We start from the raw sequence: 27413 nt of genomic DNA on the forward strand, positions 1-27413 counted from the left end.
AATTAAAAGAAAAATGAAAAGAACAGAAGATTAGAGGTAGTCATGACAGAAATAGGGAAAAGAGTAGAAAATGTGGAAGAATGAGAAACGGCTGTAGAAATGGAAGTAAACGGCAAGAGGAAAATTAGAAGAAAGTGATAAAAAAATTAAAGAGACACAAGAGTTGTTAGCTTAGAAAATTGATATGTTGGAAAATTATAGTAGGCGAAACAAGATAAAAAATAGTGGGCCTAAAGGAAGACAAAGAAGGCACAGATATGAAGGAATTTGTAAAAGAATGGATCCCAAAGGTCCTGGGAATGACAGAAATGCAGGAAGGAATGGAAATAGAAAGGGCACACAGAACATTAGCTCCAAAACCACAAACTCATCAAAAACGAAGATCTATTTTAGTAAAATTTTTGAGATTTCCGACAAGAGAAAATATACTGGGGTGGGCAAGGAATAAAATTAGAGAAGACAATACAAGGGTCAAAAAATATTTTTTTATCCAGACATAAGTTTTGAATTCTTAAAGAAAAGGAAGGAGTTTAATACAGCAAAATCAATCCTATGGAAAAAAGGTTATAAGTTCATGTTAAGACAGCCAGCTGTGCTTAATATATTTATGCCCGGGGAGCAAAACAGACTGTTGTCGGATCCGGAGGAAGCACAAGAAATTGCAGAACGCTTGCAAGACAGAAAGAGAAATGAAGAGATGTAACAAGAATGAAGAAAGGTGATAAAATATATATAAAGATGTAAAAAAAAGTATATGTAAAGAACTAAAGAAGGGAAAGAGAAGGGAAGAAAGGAAGTAAGGGGAAAAAAGGGAGAACTTTGTTATATGTGTAAAACAAAAGTGTTTTCTGCGGGGATTGGGGGGGAGAGAATAACCATCACTGCGAAATCAGTTGACGTTTGCAAGCAGGTTTGCAATCCAAATGGAAAGGGGAATTATGGTTGCCTGGCAAGGGATAAGGGGAAACTCAGAGAGGGGGGGGGGATATTTGGGGTTAAGGGAATATTGGATGTGGGAGTTGTTGGAGTATTTTATGTTTTAAATGTGTTGTCATACATTGAGTTTAAAAAGGGAAAACTGAGAGATAAAAATGGGGAAAAGGGGGATGGTGGAGGTAAGGAAGCAGAAATGAGGTGTAAACAGGATATGAGATGGCCTCGTTGAATTATATGACTATAACCATTAATGGAATACATAACCAAATCAAAAGGAAGAGGCTATTAAATTTACTGAAAAAAGAAAGAAAAAAAATAGCATTTGTGCAGGAAATGCATCTAACTGAAGTGGAACATAATAAATTAAAGAGAGACTGGGTAGGGAACGTAGCAGCAGCATCATATAATTCAAAAGCTAGAGGTCTAGCTATATTAATTAATAAAAATGTACCAATTGAAGTAGAGGAGGAAATAATAGATCCAGCAGGGAGGTATGTAATGATAAAGTGTCAGATATATTCAGAATTTTGGAATTTGTTCAATATATATGCACCTAATGAGGAGGATCAAAAGTTTATGCAAGATTTTTTTTGAAGATTGTAGATACACAAGGAAATATATTGATAGGAGGGGATTTTAACCTTAATTTGGATCCAATGTTGGATAAAACTGGACAAAGGACTAGCAAAAAGAATAAAGTGGCCAAACTTATGGTTAAATCAATGCAGGAAATGAAACTTATGGAGAAGACAGCACCCAAGAGAGAAAGAATGCTCATATTATTCAAGTAGGCATATGTTTTTGTTGTCGGCCCATATTCAAGGGAGAGTTAGGAAAACTGAATATAAAGCTAGATTACTATCTGATCATTACCCCTGTTATTAGCAATAGAACTGGAGAACATCCCACCAAGAACACATAGATGGAGGTTAAACTCCATGCTTCTTAAAAGGCAGGAATTTGGAGAGTTTATTGAACGCCAAATTAAAACATATTTTAAAATAAATACGGAATCAGTGAAAGACAAATTTATATTATGGGACGCAATGAAAGCCTTCATTAGTGGACAGATAATAAGTTATGTAACTAAGATGAAAATGAACTACAATCAGGAAATAGAGGAGTTGGAAAGGGAGATAGTAAGTACAGAAAAGGAACTAGTGAAAAGGGATGATATAATGAAAAGAAGAGAATTGGTGGACAAAAAAATAAAATACGAAACATTACAAACGTACAAGGTGGAGAAGAACATAATGAAAATAAAGCAAAAGTATTACGAACTAGGAGAGAAAACACATAAAATATTAGACTGGCAACTTAAAACAGAACAAGCTAAAAAGAACTGTATTGGCATCAAGGAAAAAGGACAAACAAATTACATATAACCCAATAGAGATTAATGAGAACTTTAAGGAATTTTACGAACAATTATACCAAACTGAGAACGAGGGGAAAGATTATAAAGTAGAAGAGTTTTTAGCTAAAATTGAACTGCCAAAATTGCAAGAAGAGGAACGAAACAAACTGATAAAACCATTTGAAATAGAGGAAGAACAGGATATATTAAAAAAGCTGCCGAACAATAAAATGCCTGGAGAGGATAGATTCCCAATAGAATTTTATAAAACATTTAAAGAGTTATTAATTCCTCCTCTCCTGGAAGTAATGAACCAGATGGAAGAAACACAAAACTTGCCAGATTCATGTAAGACAGCAATAATTACAGTAAAACCAAAGACAGGGAAGGATCCACTAACACCAGCATCACATAGACCAATATTTCCACTTAATTCAGATTATGATAATAGCAAAATTATTAGCAAACAAATTGGTCGATTATGTACCAAAAATAGTAAAACAAGATCAAACTGGATTTATTAAGAAAAGACAAACAGCGGATAATGTCTGTAAACTTATTAATCTAATTCATGCAGTTCAAGGAAATAAGAAGCCAACAGTGGCTGTTGCTTTAGATACAGAAAAAGCCTTTGACAGGGTAGAATGGAATTATTTATTTAAAGTATTACAGAGCTTCAATCTACCAGAAAAATATATTAATTGGATTAAAGCATGATATAATGGACCATTGGTGAAGGTAACAGTAAATGGATATCTATTGAACCAATTTAAATTAAGTAGGTCAACTAGAAAGGGATGTCCATTATTCCCCTCCCTGTTCACTTTAATAATAGAACCATTGGCAGAACTGATAAGAGCAGAAAATAAAATAAAAAGGATAAAAATAAAAGAGGAGTATAAGTTTATTTGCAGATGACATCATAATATACTTAATAGAACTAGAAATATCAATAAAAGAATTACGTAAGAAATATCGGGGTACAAGATCAATGCAAATAAAAGTGATGCCAATGAGTAATGCTGATTATACAGAATTTAAAAAAAGAATCACCATTTAAATTTGAAACACAAGCAATCCGATACCTAGGTATTAGGTTAGATAATAACTTAAGCCACCTGTACAAATTAAATTATCAGCCATTAATAAAGAAATTGCAGGAAGATTTAGAACATTGGAAAGAATTACCGCTAACGTTAATAGGGAGGGTAAATTGCATTAAAATGAATGTCTTCCCAAGGATACAATATTTATTTCAATTGTTACCAATTTCCTTAACAGAGAAATTCTTGTGGAAAGGGGGGAAACCGAGGATAGCGTTAGATAAATTAACAGAGAGGTACAACCAAAGTGGTTTGCAGTTACCAAACTTTAAAAATTATTATCAAGCAGCACTATTAAGGTATTTATCAGATTTTTCCAGACAAGGGAAAAACCAGGCTGGACTAAGATAGAACTAGATAAAATAGGGGAGAAGGTATTGGAACATATACTTTATAAGTGGGATGAAAAGCTGGTACAATATAAAAGCTCATCAGTACTGCACCATTTACTCAATATATGGAAGAAGAGCCACTTAGAAAGGAAAAAAAAATGAATTACCAAATACCAAAATTACTATTGATGCAAAATCCGCTAATCCCTTTCACAATAGATAACCCTTCCTTTAGAGAATGGGACAGAAAAGGAATTAAAAGAATAGAAAATTGTTTTTTGGGAAATAATTTATTAACATTTGAACAACTGAAGTACAAATATGGAATAACTCATGGTACAATGTTTGCATATCATCAACTGAAAGCTTACTTAAAGGATAAATTGGGAAACAGACTGAGATTACCAGAAGGAAGTAGCTTTGAATATGTGATTACAGACACAATGATAATTAAAAGATTTATAACAAACATGTACATCAAGCTGCAAGATAAGGAAAATGATGAAATAAGCTATAAACCCAAACAAAAGAGGGAAAAGGATTTAAACATAAAGATAAAAAATGAAACATGGGATAAGTTTTGTTCTGGAACTATGAAGAGTATAATAAACACAAGGTTATGCATGATACAATATAATTGGTTACACAGGTTATATATCACGCCCCAAAAGTTATAAAAAAAGGGATCCAACATTATCAGATAGATGTTTTCACTGTAAAAGGAAATGGGAACAACAGTACATGCAATTTGGGCATGTGATAAAGTGAAAATGTTTTGGGAAGATCTGAATCAGATATTAAATAAAATCACAAAAAATAACATGCCAAAAAATCCAGAGATCTTTCTTCTAAATAATATAAGAAGTAAGGAATTAGGCCTCAAATTGGATAAAGTGCAAAAAAGAGTTATTATGATAGCCTTAACAGTGGCAAAAAAATGTATAATGTCAACTTGGAAATTGGAAGAGAGTCTGAGAATACAGCAATGGTACATGGAAATGAATAAATGTATTCCATTGGAAAAAATAACATAATTTAAAAAATAATGTCACATTATTTGAACAAATTTGGGAACCATACATGGAACATAACAGAGTGGGCTTGCTTCGGAACTCCACCCCCTAGAATAATAAGAAGACAAAACGGCTTGATCCAGTGTGTAAAAGTAGATGACACATTTTTCTTGTTTATTTTTCATTGTGTGATGACATTTTTTAATGGTTTTATTGTATTGTATATGTTGAATATTTATTGGTTTTGGAGGGCGGTGGGAAGGGTGGGAATGTAGGGGAGAAAATAGGGAGAAAATGCCACTGTGTATATTTAATGAGAAATGTTTGTATATATTTTGGTTGATATGGTTCACAGTGTGAAAAATAAAAAATTATATAAAAAATTATTGAAAACTTTCCCTCTGAACAAGAGAGTTCCAAAACTCACAACCCTGTGAGAGAAGAAAGGTGACAATTTTAAATGTGGATCATTAATTCCACATTCTCCCACCACAGAAGCTGCCTTCATCTCTTTTTACAGATGCTGCTTGAGCTGAGTTTTTCCAGCATATTTGCTTTAGATGTTCCAGCATTGGCTGCTTTATGACAATTTAACACAGTATTACAGGTTTATATGGTTCAATTGCTTGCAGAATTTCTGATTGCCTGAGGCATACAAACCAGGTATGTGTATCTTTAAAAAGCTTCTTGGTTCAAACACTAAATAGATTTATTGGCTCATTTAAAAATATCAGAACATATATCTGTTTGTCTTCACAACAATTTTGCACAATTCTAAACAGTGAATGTAAATAATGTATATTATAATCCTATTAACTTTATTGTTCTTTTTCAAACAGGACATAATTAAAGGTTTAATGAACTGGAAGAAGTTTCCTTCTGCTGCTCTTAAGTTCTTGTCTACCACTGACTTTCTAACCAACACATGGGTACCTCGGTGGTATGTATTTTTGGCACCTTTGTTGGCAAACTCTGACTGAAATTTTAAAGTTTAATTTTACCAATTTATAAGACTTCACACCAAAAGGAAGGTATGTTTATTTATGTAAAATTTTATTTGATTACCTTCCTTCATTACTTAGCAAAAGCTCTTTTGTCTGCTGAAGTTAGTATGAAGGATTGCAAGTCATTATTTGATGAATAGTATATTTTAGACAAATGGTAAACAGGATTGAAAGCCCCCTGCACTAGTTTGCCCGGGTACTTTACAAGTCTACTATTTATCACAAAAATTATGCGCTTAAGCAGCATTAATTGCAATCAACTTTTACTTTTTAGCATATTTAGAATAAGTAACTAAAAGTTTCTATGCATCGTCTGACCATATCATGTTCGACCTTATAAAGGGGTGGATACCAACTCCAACGTCTGCTGGAAACCATTATGTCACCTATGATGAAAGTATTACAGGAACTACTGCATAGATGTGGGAGTAAGCATTTTGTTTTTTCTGACCTTGGCCTTGGTATTTTACTTGAAGAAGAGATCCTGCATATATATAGGAGAGAAATAGGCCAAGGAGGTTCATGCAGCTAGCAATATCCCCTTCAATGTCATAAGAAATATATTGATCTGACATGCATGTTCAAACATCAATCTATCAGCAACTGCAAAACTATGCCCAGATACTGCTCAGTTCTCAACATCCCATCTCCATCAATATTCCAACCTAATATTCAAATGCTCCAAAGCACACTATCCCTAAAGCACACATGCATGCACATGCACACACACTCTTGTACCTAATATACATGACCAGCTATTTAACCACAGCAAGCACTATACATTGATGCTTTGCGACATTAGCACACTTTCTTTTCTCTTTCCAATAAAGCTGGTAAGGTAGCATATGGCAGAAGACTGCAGCAGCAGACATATAGGAGGACCCTCCAATTCTATGTTACATTGAAGATGTTAGACATCATGGTATCTGTAGCTAAATAATCCATGTTCAGTGGAATGTTGGTGATCATTGAAAATAATGGTATACGGGGGACGTGGTGTGATAGTGTGAACAAAGGATGTAGGAAAGTGCCTCCCCTGGGAGAAAAAATTAATAACTGAACAAAAAAAAATGTTAGTTAAAATTTATTGTAAATCTTGCTTGCACAAGATTTACAATAACTTTTAACTATGGCTGCGAGAACTAGCAAACTGGTTCTACAAGAAGTCGCAAGATTTGAAAGAATTAGACCTACCTCTACATTGGAGCCTCGGGCTGGATTTTCTCCTCCTCCACAGGTGATGAGAGTGACAGCAGCAAGAGTTTGAGTGATCCTGGCACCACTTCTCTGGGGACATGAAGAAGATGGCACTGGCATCCCGAAGAAGACTGTGGAACTACAAAATTTACAAGATCAAGCGCACATGAGTGAACTTCCGTGCATGCACCTAACAGATTGATCAAAATTGCAGTGGGAAACTGATAAATCAGCTCTTTTTGAGGAGGTTACATTTTTTTTTTCTTGATGGAGATGCCAGGTGTAGTTAATAATTTTGTGAGGTGGGAGGTCCAAGAGGAAAGGCAGATGGGAGTTATGAATTTTTTGAATTTAGTATAATGACAAATAGTAAAACTTTGAATTATTAAATTATAATATCAATGGGCTTAATAATCCAACAAAAAGAAAGAGGGTGTTAGCTTATTCGAAGAAAATTAGAATTGATATTGCTTTTTTTCAGGAAACCCATTTATCTGAGAAGAGATTGGGCTGGACAAGTGGTAGCTTCAACTTTTAACTCTAAAGCAAGAGGTGTGGTAATTTTATTTAAGGAAGCGTTACCTATTAAAATTCATAACCTGATTACTGATCCTGTGGACCTTCCCACAGGATCTGATGTTATTTTTATTGACTAATATTAAGGCTATAAGGCCAAAATTAAATTGAACAGAGCTGTGGTACCGTTAGATTGTGGATGGAGGGGGGAATATTGGTCCTGTTATTTTTGACTTTGTTTATGAAGAATTTAAAAAATTCTTTGCATTTGATAAGGGATACATCAGTGTTGGTATTAGGTGCGGAACCAATGATAGAGTTGATGTTATTAAACAAGATTTTGGGAGTTGTTGGAAATTAGGTTGTCATAATATTTTATTCTTTTGGCCTTTACTGTTTCTTGGTATATCTGCAAGTTGTTTTTCAGAATGTTGAGGGAAATTTGTAGTTTGTTTTGCTTCCACTTACATTTGGCTATCCTGCACTCCCTCCTCAGGGCTTTGGTGGTATTATTGAGCCAACGTGCAATTGTGGCCACTGGAATTGCAGTGGACATGATGAAATAACCACACAAGGTGTATGTAGAGTGAATCAAATGGATTTACTCTTCATCACCTGCGCAGCCTTTTAAAAGCCAGAATCACGCACTGAAATCAAATGGCCGGTTCAATGCTTCCTGGGAGTTGTAGTATCACCATAACACTGCTCACCCCCCACTCCCCCCGAACTGGCAGAAAGGTTTGTCTGTCTTTCAGATTGTCGACCTCTGCAACGGACTGTTGGCAACTGCAGTGCGGAAGACTTGTTCACATGAGGTGGTTTAAGCCTGTCAATAGTAAAAGACTGGCTTTCCTTCAATGTGCAAAATACAGGTTAACCTAGTTTGTCTGAGTATCCTATAACATCCTTCATAGGGTGTCTGTAAAGGTTGACCAAGTGTTTCCCTTTGGATGAAGACATATTTGCAGTTTTTGAGGTGTTCAGCACAAAAGAAGAGTGTTTTCCATGTGATGGTGGTGGTATAAGGGTCGAATTTCCCAGTCTCCCTTAGCCTGCTCAACAGTTCCTTTGGATCATCTCTGGAGTTGGAATGGTAGGGAACGAACTCCCCTTGAACCACCAACAGTGTGCTGTATACAAGCTTCGCAGATGGAGCTTGGAGGTCTTCCTTTTTTTTTAAAATTTTTTATTTTTCACACCATAAATCACATTAGCCATGATATACACTTTTTCTTTTTCACACATATACAGTGACTTTTTCTCCCTCCCCTCCCTCCTCCCAAGCCACCCCCCACCCCCCTCCCTCTCATCCATTTTAGGTATACAATCTAGGTTGCATTAAACCCGTCAGACAATGTTGTCATTCAACAAAAATACACCAGAAATTCTACTGAGTCCATTCTTTTCTTTCCTTCTCCTTCCATCAACTTAGGTAATGTTTGTCCCCGGTAGGTTTTCGCTATTGTATTTAATGTAAGGCTCCCATATTTGTTTGAATATTTCAATATTATTTCTTAAACTATATGTTATTTTTTCTAATGGAATACATTTATTCATTTCTATATACCATTGTTGTATTTTCAAATTATCTTCCAATTTCCAGGTTGACATAATACATTTTTTTGCTACGGCTAGGGCTATCTTAATAAATCTTTTTTGTGCATCCTCCAAATCAATTCCAAATTCTTTGTTTTTTATGTTACTTAGGAGAAAGATCTCTGGATTCTTTGGTATATTGTTTTCTGTTATTTTATTTAATATCTGATTGAGATCTTCCCAAAATTTTTCTACTCTCTCGCATGTCCAGATTGCATGAATTGTTGTTCCCATTTCTTTTTTACATCGAAAACATCTATCAGATACTGTTGGGTCCCATTTATTTAACTTTTGAGGTGTAATGTATAGTCTGTGTAACCAATTATATTGTATCATACGTAGCCTCGTATTTATTGTATTTCTCATCGTTCCAGAACATAAGTTCTCCCATGTTTCCTTTTTTATCTTTATATTTAAATCTTGTTCCCATTTTAGTTTAGTTTTACCATTTGTTTCCTCATTCTCCTTTTCTTGCAGTTTAATATACATATTTGTTATAAATCTTTTGATTAACATTGTATCTGTAATCACATATTCAAGGTTACTTCCCTCTGGCAAACTCAAATTGCTTCCTAATTTATCCTTCAAGTAGGATCTCAGTTGGTAATATGCCAGCGCTGTATCTCCAGTTATATTGTACTTATCTCTCATTTGTTCAAAGGATAAGAATCTACTTCCTGAAAAACAATTTTCTATTCTTTTAATCCTTTTTTTTTCCCATTCTCTAAAGGAAAGGTTATCTATTGTAAAAAGGAGTAGCTTATTTTGCGTCAATATTAGTTTTGGTAATTGGTAATTTGTTTTATTTCTTTCTACATGAATCTTCTTCCAAATATTGAGGAGATGATGTAATACTGGAGAAGTTCTATGTTGTACCAATTTTTCATCCCATTTATATAATATGTGTTCAGGTATCTTTTCCCCTATTTTATCTAATTCTAATGTCGTCCAGTCTGGTTTTTCCCTTGTTTGATAAAAGTCTGATAGGTATCTTAATTGTGCGGCTCTATAATAATTTTTAAAGTTTGGCAATTGTAAGCCTCCTTGTTTATACCATTCTGTTAATTTATCTAGTGCTATCCTCGGTTTCCCCCCTCTCCATAAAAATTTCCCTATTATTTTCTTTAACTCTTTGAAGAATTTTTCTGTCAATTGTATTGGCAATGCCTGAAATAAGTACAATATCCTTGGAAAAATGTTCATTTTAATACAGTTTATCCTTCCTATCAGTGTTAGTGGTAGATCTTTCCAATGCTCTAAATCGTCCTGTAATTTTTTTCATTAGTGGATTATAATTGAGTTTATATAATTGGCCTAGATTTTTGTTTATTTGTACACCTAGGTATCTTATTGCCTGCATTTGCCATCTGAATGGAGATTCCTTCTTAAATTTTGAGAAATCCGCATTATTCATAGGCATTGCTTCACTTTTATTTATGTTTATCTTGTAACCCGACACTTCTCCATATTCCTTCAATTTCTTATATAATTCTTTTATTGATAGTTCTGGTTCTGTTAAGTACACTATAACATCATCCACAAATAGACTGATTTTATATTCCTTGTCTTTTATTTTTATTCCTTTTATATTATTATCTATTCTTATCAATTCTGCTAGTGGTTCTATAGCTAGCGCAAACAATAAAGGTGATAGTGGGCATCCCTGCCGCGTTGACCTGCTTAAGTTAAATTGCTTTGATACATGTCCATTTACTGTCACTTTCGCTAACGGTCCCTTATATAATGCTTTAATCCAATTAATATACTTCTCCGGCAAACCGAATTTTTGCAATACTTTGAACAAATAATTCCATTCTTCTCTGTCGAAGGCCTTCTCTGCGTCTAAAGCAACTGCTACTGCAGGTGCTTTATTTCCTTCTACTGCATGAATTAAGTTAATAAATTTACAAATATTGTCTGTTGTGCGTCTTTTTTTGATAAATCCAATTTGGTCTAAATTTACCATTTTCGGTACCTGTTCTGCTAATCTGTTTGCTAATAGTTTAGCTATTATCTTATAATCTGTGTTTAGCAAAGATATTGGTCTATATGACGCTGGTGAGAGTGGATCTTTCCCTTGTTTTAGTATTACTGTAATTATTGCTGTTTTACATGAATCTGGTAAGCTTTGTGTTTCATCAATCTGGTTGATTACATCCAGGAGGGGCGGAATTAATAAGTCTTTAAATGTTTTGTAGAATTCTATTGGAAATCCATCCTCCCCTGGTGTCTTATTATTTGGTAGATTTTTAATTATCTCTTGTATTTCTACTGTTCCAAATGGTTCTATTAATTTATTTTGTTCCTCTATTTGTAGTTTTGGTAGTTCAATTTTAGTCAAAAATTCGTCTATTTTCCCTTCTTTCCCTTCGTTTTCAGTTCGGTATAATTGTTCATAGAATTCTCTAAAGTTTTCCTTAATTTCTTTTGGATTATATGTAATTTGTTTGTCTTTTTTCCTTGATGCCAATACCATTTTCTTAGCTTGTTCTGTCTTAAGCTGCCATGCTAGGATTTTGTGCATTTTTTCACCTAGTTCATAATATTCCTGTTTTGTCTTCATTATATTCTTCTCTACCTTGTATGTTTGTAATGTTTCATATTTTATTTTTTTATCCGCCAATTCTCTTCTTTTAGTTGTATCTTCCTTCATTGCTAATTTTTTTCTATATTTACTATTTCCCTTTCCAACTGCTCTGTTTCCTGATTATAGTCCTTCTTCATCTTGGTTACATAACTTATTATTTGCCCTCTAATGAATGCTCTCATTGCATCCCATAGTATAAACTTATCTTCCACTGATTCCGTATTTACTTCAAAATACATTTTTAATTGTTTTTCAATAAATTCTCTAAAATCCTGTCTTTTAAGTAGCATGGGGTTTAATCTCCATCTATACATTCTTGGAGGGATGTCCTCTAGCTTTACTGTCAATATTAAGGGTGAATGGTCCGATAGTATTCTAGCTTTATATTCTGTTTTTCTTACTCTATCCTGCATACTAGCTGATAACAAAAATAGGTCTATTCTTGAGTATGTTTTATGTCTAGCCGAGTAGTATGAGTATTCCTTTTCTTTTGGGTTTTGTTTCCTCCATATATCCAAAAGTTTCATTTCTTGCATTGATTTAATTATAAATTTAGTTACTTTGTTCTTTCTATTAATTTTTTTCCCCGTTTTATCCATATTTGAATCCAAATTCAGGTTGAAATCCCCTCCTATTAGTATGTTCCCTTGCGTATTAGCTACCTTCAAAAAGATATCTTGCATAAACTTTTGATCTTCTTCGTTAGGTTAATATACATTAAGTAGATTCCAAAACTCCGAATATATCTGACATTTTATCATAACATATCTCCCTGCTGGATTTATTATTTCCTCTTCTATTTTAAATGGCACATTTTTACTAATTAATATAGCCACTCCTCTTGCTTTTGAATTATACAATGCTGCTGTTACATGTCCTACCCAATCTCTCTTTAATTTCTTGTGCTCTAATTCAGTTAAGTGTGTTTCTTGGATAAATGCTATATCAATTTTTTCCTTTTTCAGTAAATTTAGTAGTTTCTTCCTTTTAATTTGGTTATGTATTCCATTAATATTTAAAGTCATATAGTTCAGCGTAGCCATTTTATACTTTGTTTATCTTCTCTTTCCGTTTTTCCATCATTACCTTTCCTCCTTTTCCATTTCTGTTTTCTTATTTTAAACTCTTTATAAGACAACATTCCTACAACATCAAACATTTTCCTTATTCTCCTATTTATATCTTCTTTATCCCCAATCTCCCCTTCCCCTCCTGAGTTGTCCTTTATCCCTTGTCGGACAACCACATCTCCCCTCTCCATTTGGGTTTGCGAATTCACTCGCAAGCGTCAACTGATTTTGCAGTGACTGCTATTCCCCCCCACCCAGCCCCCCCCAGAAAAGATTTCGCTTTTCATATGTAACAAAGGTCACTCTTTTAATTCCCTCCTTATTCTCTCTATTCCATTACCTTCCCTTATTAATTCTTGTCTATACTATCTATATTTTCCTCTAAGTACAGATACATTCACGTATGCACATTGTATCTATTCACTCTTATACCTCTTTACCCACATACATATCAATCGTGATCATTTTTACTCTCATTACCCATCTTCATCCCTCAGTCTATTTTTGTAATTGTTCTGCAAATTTTCGTGCTTCTTCTGGATCCGAGAATAGTCTGTTTTGTTGTCCTGGAATAAATATTTTCAATACCGCTGGATGCTTTAGTATAAATTTATACCCTTTCTTCCATAAAATCGCCTTTGCTGTATTGAACTCTTTTCTCTTCTTTAGGAGTTCAAAACTTATATCTGGATAAATGAAGATTTTTTGCCCTTTATACTCCAGTGGTTTGTTGCCCTCTCTTACTTTTTCCATTGTCTTCTCCAGTACCTTTTCTCTTGTAGTATATCTTAGGAATTTTACTAAAATAGATCTTGGTTTTTGTTGTGGTTTAGAGGCCAATGCTCTATGTGCCCTTTCTATTTCCATTTCTTGCTGTAGTTCTGGACATCCTAGAGTCTTAGGGATCCAATCTTTTATAAACTCCCTCATATTCTTGCCTTCTTCATCTTCCTTAAGGCCCACTATCTTTATGTTATTTCTTCTGTTATAATTTTCCATTATATCTATTTTTTGAGCTAGCAGTTCTTGTGTCTCTTTAGCTTTTTTATTAGATTCCTCCAATTTCTTTTTTAAGTCTTCTACCTCCATTTCTGCTGCTACTGCCCGCTCTTCCATCTTGTCCATTTTCTTTCCCATTTCTGTTAAGGTCATATTTATTTTATTCATTTTCTCTTCTGTGTTGTTTATTCTTCTTCTTAAATCATTAAATTCCTGTGTTTGCCATTCTTTAAATGACTCCATGTATCCTCTAACAAGAGAAAGTATATCCTTTATCTTGCCTTTCCCTTCTTCTTCTATTTCACTGTACTCTTCCTCTTCTTCTTCCTCTGGGTTGGCCATCTGTTGTTTCTTTGTTGCCCTTTTCTTCTCTTCTTTCTTGTTTCCATTGTCTTCTGTGGTCTCTTCTTGCTGCAGGTGTTCTGCAGCTGTCGTTGCCGGCTGTGGAGATCGACTCCCCAGCTGGTCCCCCCTCCCGTCGGTGTGTTTCTTTCATGCGCGGTTGCGCACTTTTACTCGGCTCAGCGAGCCATTTTTGTAGTCCTATTTCTACCGACCTGAGGAAGCGGGCTTCTCTCTCCACAGCGGGCCTCTTCGGACAGGTAAGGCCTTTTCCTTCTTCCTCCGTTATCTTCTCTTCCTCTCTTCTTACCGTTGATTTTGATTTTTCTTTTTTTGTCGCCATCTTCTTTCCACCTTTATACTCACTTTTCTTTAACTTTTATTTCTGTGCCTTTGTGTTTTCTCTTGTTTTTCCCAACTTTTCTGGAGAGGGCTGGAGTTCACCGTCCGGCCACTACTCCATCACGTGACTCCTGAGGTCCTCCTTTTGAGTTGTTATAATGCCCAGTAATACCCAGAGCAGATAATCAGCTGAATTCAGGTCATCTAACCAAGCCATCAAGGCTAACTTGAGATGTCAATGAAATCTTTCCACCATTCCATTGGCCTGGGGATGATAGATATTCGTATGATGAATTGTTGTACCAAGCAAGCAAGACAAAGCTGTTCATAGCGAGGAAGTAAATTCTATCTGAAGTAACATGCGCCAGTAAACCAAAATGAGACACCCAGGAACTGAGGAACACCCGAGCACAAGTGTCTGTAGTAGCATTTACCATAGACACTGCCTCGGGCCACCACGTAAACCTGTCTATTACTGTAAAATGATAACAGTATCCTCTTGAAACAGGAAGCAGACCAACCATGTCCATGTGGACATGAGCAAAATGCCAAGTAACTGCCGGGAAAGACTGCAGTGGTGCCTTTGTATTGTCAGTGTACTTTTGCTTTTGGCAAGTAATGCAGGACCTCACCATTTGTGTAACATCTTTTTTAAGACCGTGCCACACAATCCTGTCTGAAACCATATGCAAAGTCAAGCTAATCGATCGATGTGAGAGACCATGCACAAAATTGAGTACTGGATGTTTCCATGATGCTGGAACTACTGGGCATGGGTGACCCGTTGATATATCACAGAGGAGTAGTTTACCATTAACTCCAAACTGGACATCTTTCAATTGCAGATTCGTGATTGCATTCTGATAGGCATTTGTCTCATGGTCATGTTCTTGGGCCATGGCCAAAGCTTTATAGTCAATACCTTGATCTACAGACAAAATCTTGAGTGGAGCAGAGCAGGAAAGTGCATCAGCTACTACATTGTCTTTTCTGGAAATACATAGTATTTTTGTGGAGAATTCTGAAAAAATGATAATTCCTATTATTATCGAGCTGACCAGGGCTTTGCGACCTTGGAAAATGCAAATGTTAAGGGCTTCTTGTTGGTGTACGTAGTAAAATCTCTGCCTTCCAAAAAATAATGGAAGTGTCAAATAGACAAGTAAATGGCCAAAAGCTCCTTATCAAAAGCACTGTATTTCTTCTCTGCTTCACGAAGATGGCAGTTGAAGAATGTTAACGGTTTCCATTGCCCATTGGCATATTGATGAAGTGCACCTCCTACGACCATACTGGAAGCATCTGTAGAAAGGGTTGTGGCTGCATTTAAAACAGGGCAGCTGAACATAGTGGCATGAGTCAGCGAATCTTTTGTCTTCATTGTTTCCCTCTTCAATCCAATGGATAGTTCTGGCATTTCCAGACAGTAAATCGAAATGGGGCTTTATGATATGAGCTGCTCCCGGAAGAAACCGACAGTAAAAATTCACAATTCCTAAGAATTCTTGCAGGCTTTTAACTGTAGCAGGTCTTGAGTGCTTGATAATGGCCTCAATTTTGGATGGCAGTGGAGTCACACCTTCTTAAGTAATCTAATGCCCCAAGAAATTAATAATTTCTTGTCCAAAAATGCATTTATCTGGATTGATGGTTATTCTTGTAGACAAATAAAAGGTGTACGAAGATGTTCCAAATGGTGTTCCTTTGACCCACTGGCCACTAAAATGTTGTCGAGGTAAATGAAGACATTGGATATACCAGGTTCTAAAGCATCCATCACCCGTTGAAATGATTGAGTGGCATTCTTTAATCCAAAGGGCATTCGTAAAAATTTGAACAACCCAAACGGGGTCATTATTGCTGTTTTTGGAATGTCTTCTGTCTCCACTGGTACTTGGTGATAGCCATGCACCAAGTCTATTTTGGAGAAGATCTTTGCTCCATGCAAATTAGTCAAGAAATCTGAATATAAGGTATCAGATAACAATCTGGGATTGTGGCGTCGTTAAGCCACCTGAAATCTCCACAAGGTTGCCAACCTCCATTGTGTTTTGGGACCATATGTAATGGAGATGCCCAGATGTCAAACCTACAAATTATGCCTAGTTCCTCCATTTTAGCAAACTCTTCCTTAGCTAAGCGCAGCTTCTCTGGAGGCAAGCAGCACGTTTTAGCATGGATAGGAGGGCCCTTAGTACAGATGCAATGAGTAACACTGTGCTTTGCAATTTGTAGAGTAGTAATCTCAGGGAAATCTTCCAACAACTTGGAGAATTCATCTACTGGTTTACCTAATGTTTGAAGGCGCAGAGTAGACGTATAGGCGTCTGCCAGAGGAATAGTCTGAAAAGTAGTTCCATCTATTAGCCGACACCCTTTTAAGTCAATGAGGAATGAATGAGACCAAAAAAAATCTGCACCAAGCAAAGGTTAGGAAATTGCTGTTATAATAAATGGCCAAGTGTAGAGATGATTCTCAAAGATGATGGTGCCAAAGGTCAGAATGTTGGAACTGCTAACTGCAGGTCCAGGGTAGAATGGTGTGTGTCAAAACTGATGGGTGGAAATAAACTAACTTCTGTACCCAGGTCCACAAGAAATTTTCACTGGGACAACTGGTCCCATACATACAGTAGGTTTGCAGGTTTCTTGCCAAGTGCCGCAGCCTTTACTGGCAGTTGGCTTGGGCATTTCCCGCAAACAGGCAGGGCGGAAGGCACTTGAGGGCATTTACTCCCCAACGTCTGTGGTAATAACACCAAGACGAGGTGTCCGCAGGCTGCTTGCTTGTCTTAGGGTGGTGCCCACTTGTAGGGAGTGATGTACTAAGAGCACTAGAGTGTGGCAAAGGGTCGATATTGGAGGGGTGGGTTATGCAGACTTGTCTTTCCTTTCAGTGCTTTTTACCCAGCTATAAAATGTCTGCCTCTGCCACTACAGCCCTTGGGTCTTCAAATGAACACTTGGAAAACAAGAGCCTAATATTATCTGGCATTCACTCTAAAAAGAACTCCTCAAAAAATATATTGGGCTTTTTGTCAGCTGCCAGGGACAGCATTTCATCTATTAGTTCTCAAGGGGCATGGTCTCCCAACCCTTCGAAATCTAGTAGTTTGGCTGCCCTTTCCCTACAGGACATACCATATACACGTAATAAAAGTGTTTTTAAAGCATCATACTTGCAGCTATGTGGTGGATTCCATAGGAAGTCACTGACTCTCTTAGCAATGGCCTGGTCCAGGCACTGACAAGATGGAAATAACGAGTGGTGTCCATTTCGACTTTGTGAAGGTGAAATTGTGTCTGTTGGAACCACAGTTAAGGCTCAGCTGTCCAGAAAGGTGGTAGTTTCACAGCAATGGCTGCAGAGTCCATGTTTGTCCAAAAATACGTTTTTGGACTTGTTGGGGTCACCAATTGTGGCCACTGGAATCGCAGTGGACACGACGAAATATTCACACAAGGCATTTCGAGAGTGAATCAAATGGATTTAATCCTCATCACCTGTGCAACCTTTTAAAAGCCAGAATCACACACTTGACATGTGCTGACATCACGTGGCCAGTTCGATGTCTCCTTGGAGTCGTAGTGTCATTACAAAGTCTTGAGCTTAGGTTTTTTTTCTCCTTGAGTGGGGCTACAGCATTCAGGATAGAAGAACAGATGATATTAAATAGGGATAAAAGTTCTCTATTTAATAGTTGCCTTGATAAAGAACTTTGCATACAAGAGAAGAAAAAGATACCATTTCAAATACTAGCACAACACACATAGTAAAGATTGCCTGCAGGGCACACAGGAGGCTGCAGAAGCTGGAATCTGAAGCAACCAACAATCTGCTGGAGGAACTCAGTGGGTTGAGCAACATCAGTGGAAGAAAAAGAATGGTCAACACTTTGGGCCCAAGAAAGACACAATTAATGTAACAGCGCAACCCTATTACTGTACCAGTGACAGATTCGTAGCCAGCACTGGCTGCGTGGGTTTTCTCTGGGTGCTCCAGTTTCTTCCCACCCTCCAAACATACAGGATTGGTATACTAATTAGGTGTAATTTGGCAGCAAGGGTTTCATGGGCTGTATTTACCAGACTGTATCATAAAGTTAAATTTAAAAATCTAAATGTTAAATGATTCTGCAGAGCTCAGTTTACCATCATAAAATTTCATCCTCGTACCGTGAGATAGGGATTGAATTTATGAGCAAAGAGGTTTTGCTGCAACTGTACAGGCTACTAGTGAAGTTGCACCTGCAGCTCTGGTCTCCTTACTTGAAAAAAGATACACTGGCTTTGGAGGCAGTGCAGAGCAGGTTCACCGGATTGATTCCAGAGATGAGGTGGTTAGTCTTTGATGAGAAGACTGAATCAACTGAGACTTATAGAAACAGAAAATTATGCAAGGGATGGATAAGATAGAGGTTGGAAAGTTGTTTCCATTAGTAGGTGAGACTAAAACTAGGGAATATAGCCGCAAGATATGAAGGAGTAAATTTAGGAGAGAAATGAGGAGGAATTGGATTTCCCAGAAAGTGGTGAATTTATGGAATTCTCTCCCAAGAGAAGCAGTGGAGGCTGCCTCAGTGAATATATTTAAAATACAGATGGATAGATTTTTGCAAATAGAGGAATTAAGAGTTCTTGGGAAAAGGCAATTAGATGGATCTGAGCCCATGGCCAGTTCAACCAAGATCTTTTTAAATGGCAAGAGGGTTGAACAGGCTAAATGGCCTATTTCTACTCCTATTTCTTATATTCTGAACACCTTCTTCCCTTTTATTTTTTGTGCTATTTTGATATGACAACTGCTTCAGATATTTATTTTTACGAAGAAGCCGGTCATCCAGACAATCGGAGCCATGTTTGCTCCAGTCGAGCAATACTGTCTATTAGTTCCATTGCCCACTTCTTGTTTTGCAATATCCCTGCAATTTACTAGTTTTTCCCTCACACATGCCCATTGTAGAGCTCGTCGAAAGAACCAAAGACTTGTTGATCCAAACCAAGGCTTTTATTAGCAAAAGACAGGAGCTCTTCACAGGTGGCCGACCAGTCTATTGGTGATAGATCTGTACTATCACACCCAATAATCCATTTGATTATTTTTACCATTTTCCCATACTAGGACACAGATTACAGTGGCCAATTAACCTAACAGCTTCTTTTTGGGATGTGAAAAGAAATAAGCACCCAGAGGAAAACCATGCAGCCACAAAGTGAATAGAGAGAGCGTACCACACAAATAACATTTTAAAGTTTATGCTCTAACTTGCGACCTGGACAGCTCCAACAGCCTGGTGAGATGCAGTACAAACACGAAAGGAAAAAGGAAAAAATAAATACAGAAAAAATTATATTTTTACAGAATATATATAAGATATGGATAGATAGGGAAAATTAATCCACATTTCATCTCAATCATCTGACAAAAGTTTGTTACATTTAACTTAAACTCAATTTTTCACTCTCTGCTGATGTTGCCTGAGCTATCAAGCACTTTCTGCCTTTATGTGTGTGGGGGGAAAAAAAGGTGTTACAGCTTTGCATCATCATTCATAAAGGGCTTGTTGATAATGGTTTGGAAGTAATATTTTGTGAGTAGATGCAGCCTAGCTATTATTTCAGTTACCTCCACCACTTGCATTGTTTTGTTGCTGAATATCATTGTATACTTGCCTGGCACTTCCACCCAAATTAATTAAGTTCCCGTGGTAAATCATGTTGGATGTTATTACTGCACTCATCTTCTGTTTTTATATCTCAAAATGAAGAAAATTAGAAAGGATGAAAATTGGACCTGCTACAGGCTTAAAATTAATTCGCTATTCAGCACAAACTCAGTGCATATCAGTAGTTAAGCAATGTGCTGCAGTGATTTTTGTCCCAAAGGTGATCAACTATGGACAATGAATCTACAGTTTCTGACTGTGAGAAATGAGTTTAGAATCATCGAAAAATAATTCATAAAATGCACAATTTCAAATGAGAGTGACTGCATTTGACAAGGTCCCACATGGGAGGTTAGTCAGGAAGGTTCAGATACTAGGTATTTATGGATTTGAAAATTGCTGGACGAGAGAAGCCAGACTGGAGGCCTGCAACTAGTGGTAACCCTCAGGGATCAGTGCTGGGACCATTGTCATCTATATCAATGATCTGGATGATTATGTGGTAAATTAGATCAGCAAGTTTGCAAATGACATTAAAATTGGAGGCATTGTGGACAGTGAAAAAGGTTTTCAAAGCATGAAGAGAGCTCTGGACTAGCTAGAAAAATGGCCTGAGAAATGGCAGTTAGAATTTAATGCAGACAAGTATGAGATGTTGCATTATGGAAGGACAAACCAAGAAAGGACATTCACAGCCAATGGCTGGGCACTGAGGAGTGCAGTGGAACAGAGGGATTTTGGTTTGTAAAGAGAGCTTTTGGCACATTGGCCTTCATAAATCAAAGTATTGAGCATAGGATTTGGGGTGTTATGGTAAAGTTGTATAAGACCATGGTGAGGCCAAATTTGGAGGATTGTGTGTAGTTTAGGTCACCTAGCTACAGGAAAGATATCAATAAAATTAAAAGAGTGCATTTACTAGGATGTTGCCCAGACTTCAGGAACTAAGTTATAGGTAAGGTCAAACAGGTTAGGACTTTATTCCTTGGAGCATAAAAGAATGAGTGGACATTTGATAGAAGTATTTAAAATTATGAGGGGGATAGACAGAGTAAATGTAGGTAGGCTTTTTCCACTGAGGGTAGATGAGGTACAAACCAAAGAATATGGTTTAAGAGTGAAAGCGGAAAAGTTTAGAGGGAATGAGGGAGTATTAAACGAGCTGTGAGCTGAAGTGGTGAATGCGTGCTAAATTTTATCATTTATGAAGAATTTGGACAGGTACCTGGATGAAAGAGGTATGGAGGGCTATGCACTTGGTGCAGGTCAGTTCCAAGTGATAATCATCCTGGAACTCCCTCTACAGCAGCATTTCAGGAATGGCTTAACCAGAAACAGTCCATTATAATCTTCTTACAGGCATTTGGCAAAGTTGACTTTGGTAATTTTTTTTCCATTATGCATGCCTTTGATTTGAGGTATTTAGAAAATATTGGTAAGCCTTTTGATAGCATGAACTATCAAAAGTCCATCAGATTAATCCAGGGACAGTGTTTCAGGTTCTGTTACTAAAGGATCAGTATATTTCATTGACTGACAGCAGAAATTAGACCTCTATTTTGATGGGAGTTGTGCCACAGCAAATGGTAAGTACGACCAGTAACTAGATATCCAGATACATAATAATTCTTTTCAGAGGAATGGAATTATTCAGTGATCTGAAATAACTCAATAGGCCATATTTCTAAAAAGAACTGCAAAAGGTACAGGTATGACCTTTGGAAAGCCATCTCCTAGGTGAAATGAAGATTCTGGACTAGATTAGAATCAACAATGAATACCAAACAGCTGTGGCAGGGTTTAAATGACATAACCTGCTATAAAGCTAAATCCTGTGACATAAGGGACAGCAATGCTTTTCACTCCCAAATGACCTCAATGCCTTTTATGTCTGATTTGATTATCAGAAGAAGGGCACACCTCTCTGTCTCCTAATGATCCTTTACTTTCAGTATCTGAAGATGACATGAGGGCTGCCTTCAGACGAGTGAATCCAAGGAAAGCCCCTGGTCCAGCCGGAGTTCCTAGCTGGGCATTTATAAACTGTACCAACTAATTGCCTTATTTATGCACAGATATCTTTAACCTCTCACTCTGATAGGGTATGGTACCCACAAGTTTTAAACAGGCTTCAATTGTACCAGTGGCCAAGAGGAGCATGATATCCCGCCTAACCAACAACTGACCAGTGGCACTCACATCCACAGTGAAGAAGTGTATTGAGAGGCTGGTGTTAAAGAATATCAGCTTCTGTGTGAAGGGTGACACAGATCCGTTCCAATTTGTCTACTGATGTAACATCTAATTGGCTCTTCACAAAATCCTGGAACATCAGGACAGTAAAGATGCATACATCAGGGTGCTTTTTATTGATTACAACTTGGGCTTTAATGCCATCATCCCCTCAAAACTAATCAGTAAAGGTTCTATTATTGTCATGTAATACTATATTTAGAATGTAACATACATGAAATTCTTTAACTTTGTCTATTGTAAGGCAGACAGAGAGTCGCCACTTTGTCCAGCGCCCCTCACAGAAACCTACAGCTCCTGGTGTTCCTAGGCGGTTTCCCCTCCAAGTACTGACCAGACCTTAGCATGCTTAGCTTCCGAGATCAGACAAAATCTCAGGTGTATTTAGGCTATTAAACTCTTAAGACCTGTGTCTCAATACTCCATTGTGCAATTATAGATTGGATTTCCTCACCTTTAGACACCAACCAGTTCAGATTTGCAAAAACATGTCCTCTACAATAGCCATGAGCATCAGAGCCCCACAGGATGTGGTTCCTCAAATCAGATGTGGTTCAAGTGATCTACTCACTAGAAAACTATGACTGTGTGGCCAAGTACAAAAACAACACTGTATGCAAGTTTACTGATGATACCACAGTAGTGAGTTTTTTTTAAAAAGGGGCAATGAGTCAGCATTCAGGAGAGAGGTTGAAAACTGGGCAGCATGGTGTATTAGCAAGAACCTCGCACTTAATGTCAACAAGACTAAGGAACTGATTGTAGACTTTAGGAAAGGAAAAGTAGAGGTAGATGATCCAGCAGTCATTGGAGGTTCAGAGGTAGAATGGGTTAGCAACTCTAAATTCTCAGATGTCACTATCTTGGAGAACCTGGCCTAGACCTTTCATATAAGTGTCATTGCGAAGAAAGCATGACAGCACCTCTAACTCTTCCGGAGGTTCATTATGTCATCTATACCTTGGTAAACCTCTGCAGATGTGTTATGGAAAATGTGCTGGCTGCATCAGAGCTTGGTGTGGGGGCAGCAATATCTCTGAATGAAGTATCTTGGAAAAGATAGTAGACTCAGCCCAGCACATCACTGGCAAAACTCTCCCAACATTGAGAATATCTATATGGAATGCTGCCTGTGGAGAATATCAATTATCAAGAATCTACAGACACAGGTCATGCTCTGTTCTCACTGCTGCCGTCAGGAAGGAGGTACAGGTGCCACAGGACTTGTCCCACCAGATTCAGGAAGAGTTGTGAACCTTTCACTATCAGACTCTTGAACAATAACCTCATTCAGAGACTCTTTTAAGGACTCATAAGCTCATTGTTTATTAATCTATTTATGCATCTGCTTTTGAACAGTTTGTTTACAGTTCCTGATGTGTGCTATTTACAGTTACTGGTATAGAAATTACTTAGCCTAATCTGACGAAATATCTCAGGGTTGTATGTGATGTGTATGTACTCTGACAAAAAATTCAAACTATAGCAGTTAATATGGAAAAAAATCTAAAATATTGGTATTGAGAAGGTCATGACAAATTAATCTTAAATTATGCATCACTTGTATTTCAACATGATTAAAGGCTTCTTTTTAAATCTAGGAATGATCCATTTTCATTGGATATGCTCCCTGTTGAAGTTCCTTTGCAATTAGATTATCAATCAGAAGAAAACTGGGAAAACATGGAAAGGTAAGTAGAAAACAAAAATTTAAAGCTATACATTTTATATTTATTAACAGCATGAGGAAAATAGTTCTTTTGACCTTCATATCAAGAATAAGTAGTAAAACAGGTTATATTCACTATTAGCCAACATTGAGGAAATGGCAAAGGGCATTTCATCACAGACATTTAACTTCATCTTCCATCACCTGCTCCCAGAGCATCTCATTCAAGACACCACCTATTTTTTTCATTTCTTCTCTTCTCACCATCCAAATCCCCAAATATTCTTTGCAGCTGATGTTTATACCTTGCCTGTACTCCTTTCCATTTAGTGTAATTTATTCTCTGGTTAGATTGTGAACTGCTCTGGAGGAGAAATTAATACAAAATGGGTGACAGCTTTGCAGTACCCAAACTTCCAGTCATCTGTCAACTTAATTCACCATTTTGCTTCCACTGAGGCCTCAGTTCTCACAGTCCTACAATCTCCCAATAAAGCTAAATGCAGACTTGAGGAATAGCATCTTTTTTTTAAAACAAGACACTTTACAGCCTGTTCGACTTTGCAAAGAGTTTATTAATCTCATTCTTTAATTAATATTTCTGGTTTTCAGAATTCAAAATTCTGTCATTCACCATGGCTTGCTTTGCTAATCTGAAATAATTCTGACATGTTACAAAAGAAGTGAACTGCCGTAAGCAGGACAGTGACAGTCAAAATACAATGGAAACATTATAAAATTAAATCTGTATTGTGTTTTTGTTCAGTTGGTGTTTGCAATAGTTATTGATGTTTGCTTCGTAGTCCTGAAGAGCTGGTATTAACACCAGAAATGTTGGAAGCTGCATTCACAATGATCCAAGATTCATTATCCGACCATCCAACATTTGAAACAGCACAAGAGGACGAGTTAAGTGTTCACCTGCATAGATTTATTTCATTGTTCTTAGTTACAAGCAATGTTTGAGGTAACATTTATTTTTGGCAGGGTAGTAAACCAGCTGTATTTGAATGATCTCTCGTTACTCACTATGTAAAATTGAATGGAAGACATGCAAGAGATGTGTTTTTTAATTGATATCCATAAATAATGGACATATGATTTTTTTTAAACTTTTGGTAAAACTAATCTCATTTAGCTTTGTGCAAGTTTTGTATGCTTTTGCAGAAGATCAAGAAGTTGAATAGAAATCCGTGAGAAACAAAGCTTCTCACCATTGCATGTGGAATTCAAAGAGAGTCTGACAATGTTATCACTCACATTACTGAACTGTGATGAAAGCTTAGCCATGAAAGAAAGCACAGTGACACATTCAGATTGAGTTGAGTGGGCCAAAAAAAAAATAGCATTTGATATTAAAGGAATTCAAAGCATTTAGCTGTCAAAGAGGAAAGTGAATGAGGTCATCGGTTAGTAAATGGCAGAGCATGCTCAGGCCATTTCATCTACCATATTTTTGTGCATATAATACTATGTGTAATTTACAAACCAGGTGCCTCCCACCCCGCGTTATATGTGTGAGTGCACTATATGACAATATTTTTACACGTGGGCATACAGAAGTCAAACTGGGAATTTATAGCGAGCCTGGGAATAGCGGCATGGAAAGAATGCGCACAATTAATAGCACGCATGGAAAAGATGCGCAGCCAATTTAGAGTGAGTCTAGGAATATTATAGTGAGCATGAGAATGTAATAGCAGCAATGAAAGAACAGGCACAATTTATAGCAGGCGTGGGAAGTTTTGAAGTTAGGAATCTCTTTATATGAAATGCCATGGTATCCCTATGAACGGGAGATTCTGGCTATGGCACTGCACCTTATCAATGTTAATTGCCCAAACCGATCCCCAAGGGAGGAGATTAACATATCAAGTGTCTCTGATTTGAGGAAGCAGGCCCTTTCATGCAAAGAAAAAGCTCAACTGTAAAGACAGAGGTTCTCTGCCCTTATATCGGGAAACTTACCTCCTTGAATGTCCAAAGCCGGCTCCAAGGCACCGACTGCAATCCCCCTCAGGGAGGATAATTGGCAGAGCAAGTGGCTGGTTAGGGGCAGGCTGACATCGCCATCGCCATCAGCCTGCGACCCGTCTTTCCACTTACCCCTCTCCCTCCATGACCCATTCAAGGCAGGGGGAGTTGGCGGGGCGGGAGCCATCAGTCAGCGGGGGCAGCCGGCAGGAGCTGTCAGGCAGCCTCACCAGGCCACTTCAGTGCCGCTCTCTGAGGCTCAAAAGACAACAGAGCAATAGCTGTTTTCCCTACCCATCATCCCCCACACAGCTGGAACTGTTCTGGGGGATTATGGGTAGGGAAGACTGCCATTGCTCTACCACATATTTATAACATGTGGTGCTATGGCGCCAGTCACCCCACCTCCATCAGCTCCAGAGGGCGCTATGAAGGCCAGTGTCAAGTGGAGTGCCTCAGGGATCGGTGCTGGGCCCACTGCTGTTTGTCATGTAAATTAACAATCTAGATGATAGGGTGGCAAATTGGATTATTAAGTTTGCAGATGATACAAAGGTTAGCAGTGTTGTGGACAGTGAAGAAAATAATCAAAGCTTACAGGGTGATATAGGACAGTTAGAAGAGTGGGCTGAAAGATGGCAGATGGAGTGTAACACTGATAAATGTGAGGTGCTACATTTTGGTAGGACAAATCAAAATAGGACATACACATTAAATGGTAGACAATTGAGGAGTGCAGTGGAACAAAGGGATTTAGGAGTCATGGTACATAATTCCCTGAAAGTTGAATCACATGTGGATAGGGTGGTAAAGAATGCATTTAGTATGTTGGCTTTTATAAATCAGAGTATAGAACACAGGAGTTGGGCTGTTATGTTGAAATTGTATAAGGCATTGGTGAGGCCAAATTTTGGTCACCCCGAATTACAGGAAGGAGATAAACAGTATAAAGAGAGTGCAAAGGAGATTTACAAGAATTTTGCCGGTGTTTCAGGGTTTGAGTTACAGGGAACAGTTGAGCAGGCTGGGACTTTATTCTCTGGAGCGTAGAAGGTTGAGGGGTGATTTGATAGAGGTATTCAAAGTTATAAGGGAGATGGATAGAGTCAATGTGGAAAGGTTTTTTCCACTGAGAGTAGTGAAAGATTCAAACAAGAGGGAATGGATTGAGAGTAAAAGGGGAAAAGTTTAAGGGAAACACAAGGGGAAACCTCTTCACGCAAAGGGTAGTGGGGGAACAGAATGAACTTCCTTCCAGCAGTGGTGGTAGAAGCAAGATCGATGTTAATATTCAAGGATACGTATATGGACGGGAGAGGTATAGAGGGTTATGAGGGAAATGAAAGGGCCTAACATTAAAATTAAAATCTTGCTCAACTCTTAAGCCGGTCTTCAATCTATTTAATTGATTCCTCTCCAAAGCTGGTTAATATGTTGCAACAGGATATCATCTAGAG

At 37.4% G+C, this 27413-nt stretch overlaps 1 protein-coding gene across 13 annotated transcripts in view; it reads left to right on the forward strand.

The window, feature by feature from the left end:
- cfap221 (cilia and flagella associated protein 221) overlaps positions 1 to 27413 on the forward strand; it is a 151880-nt gene that overhangs the window by 109312 nt on the left and 15155 nt on the right. For 12 of the 13 annotated variants that reach the window (XR_011356736.1, XM_069935249.1, XM_069935246.1 and 9 more), the window contains 3 exons: positions 5581 to 5681; positions 23915 to 24004; positions 24786 to 24890. Coding sequence is in view for 12 of the 13 variants with exons in the window: in XM_069935249.1 (XP_069791350.1) it covers positions 5581 to 5681; positions 23915 to 24004; positions 24786 to 24890 (296 nt within the window). In the remaining variant the exon portion in view is untranslated. Of the gene's footprint in view, positions 1 to 5580; positions 5682 to 7423; positions 7495 to 23914; positions 24005 to 24785; positions 24891 to 27413 lie in introns of those variants that run through there. The other variant, XM_069935257.1, reaches the window with a different exon arrangement.

The sequence above is a fragment of the Narcine bancroftii genome, chromosome 4 (genome assembly GCF_036971445.1).
Source record: "Narcine bancroftii isolate sNarBan1 chromosome 4, sNarBan1.hap1, whole genome shotgun sequence".
Lineage (NCBI taxonomy): Eukaryota > Metazoa > Chordata > Chondrichthyes > Torpediniformes > Narcinidae > Narcine > Narcine bancroftii.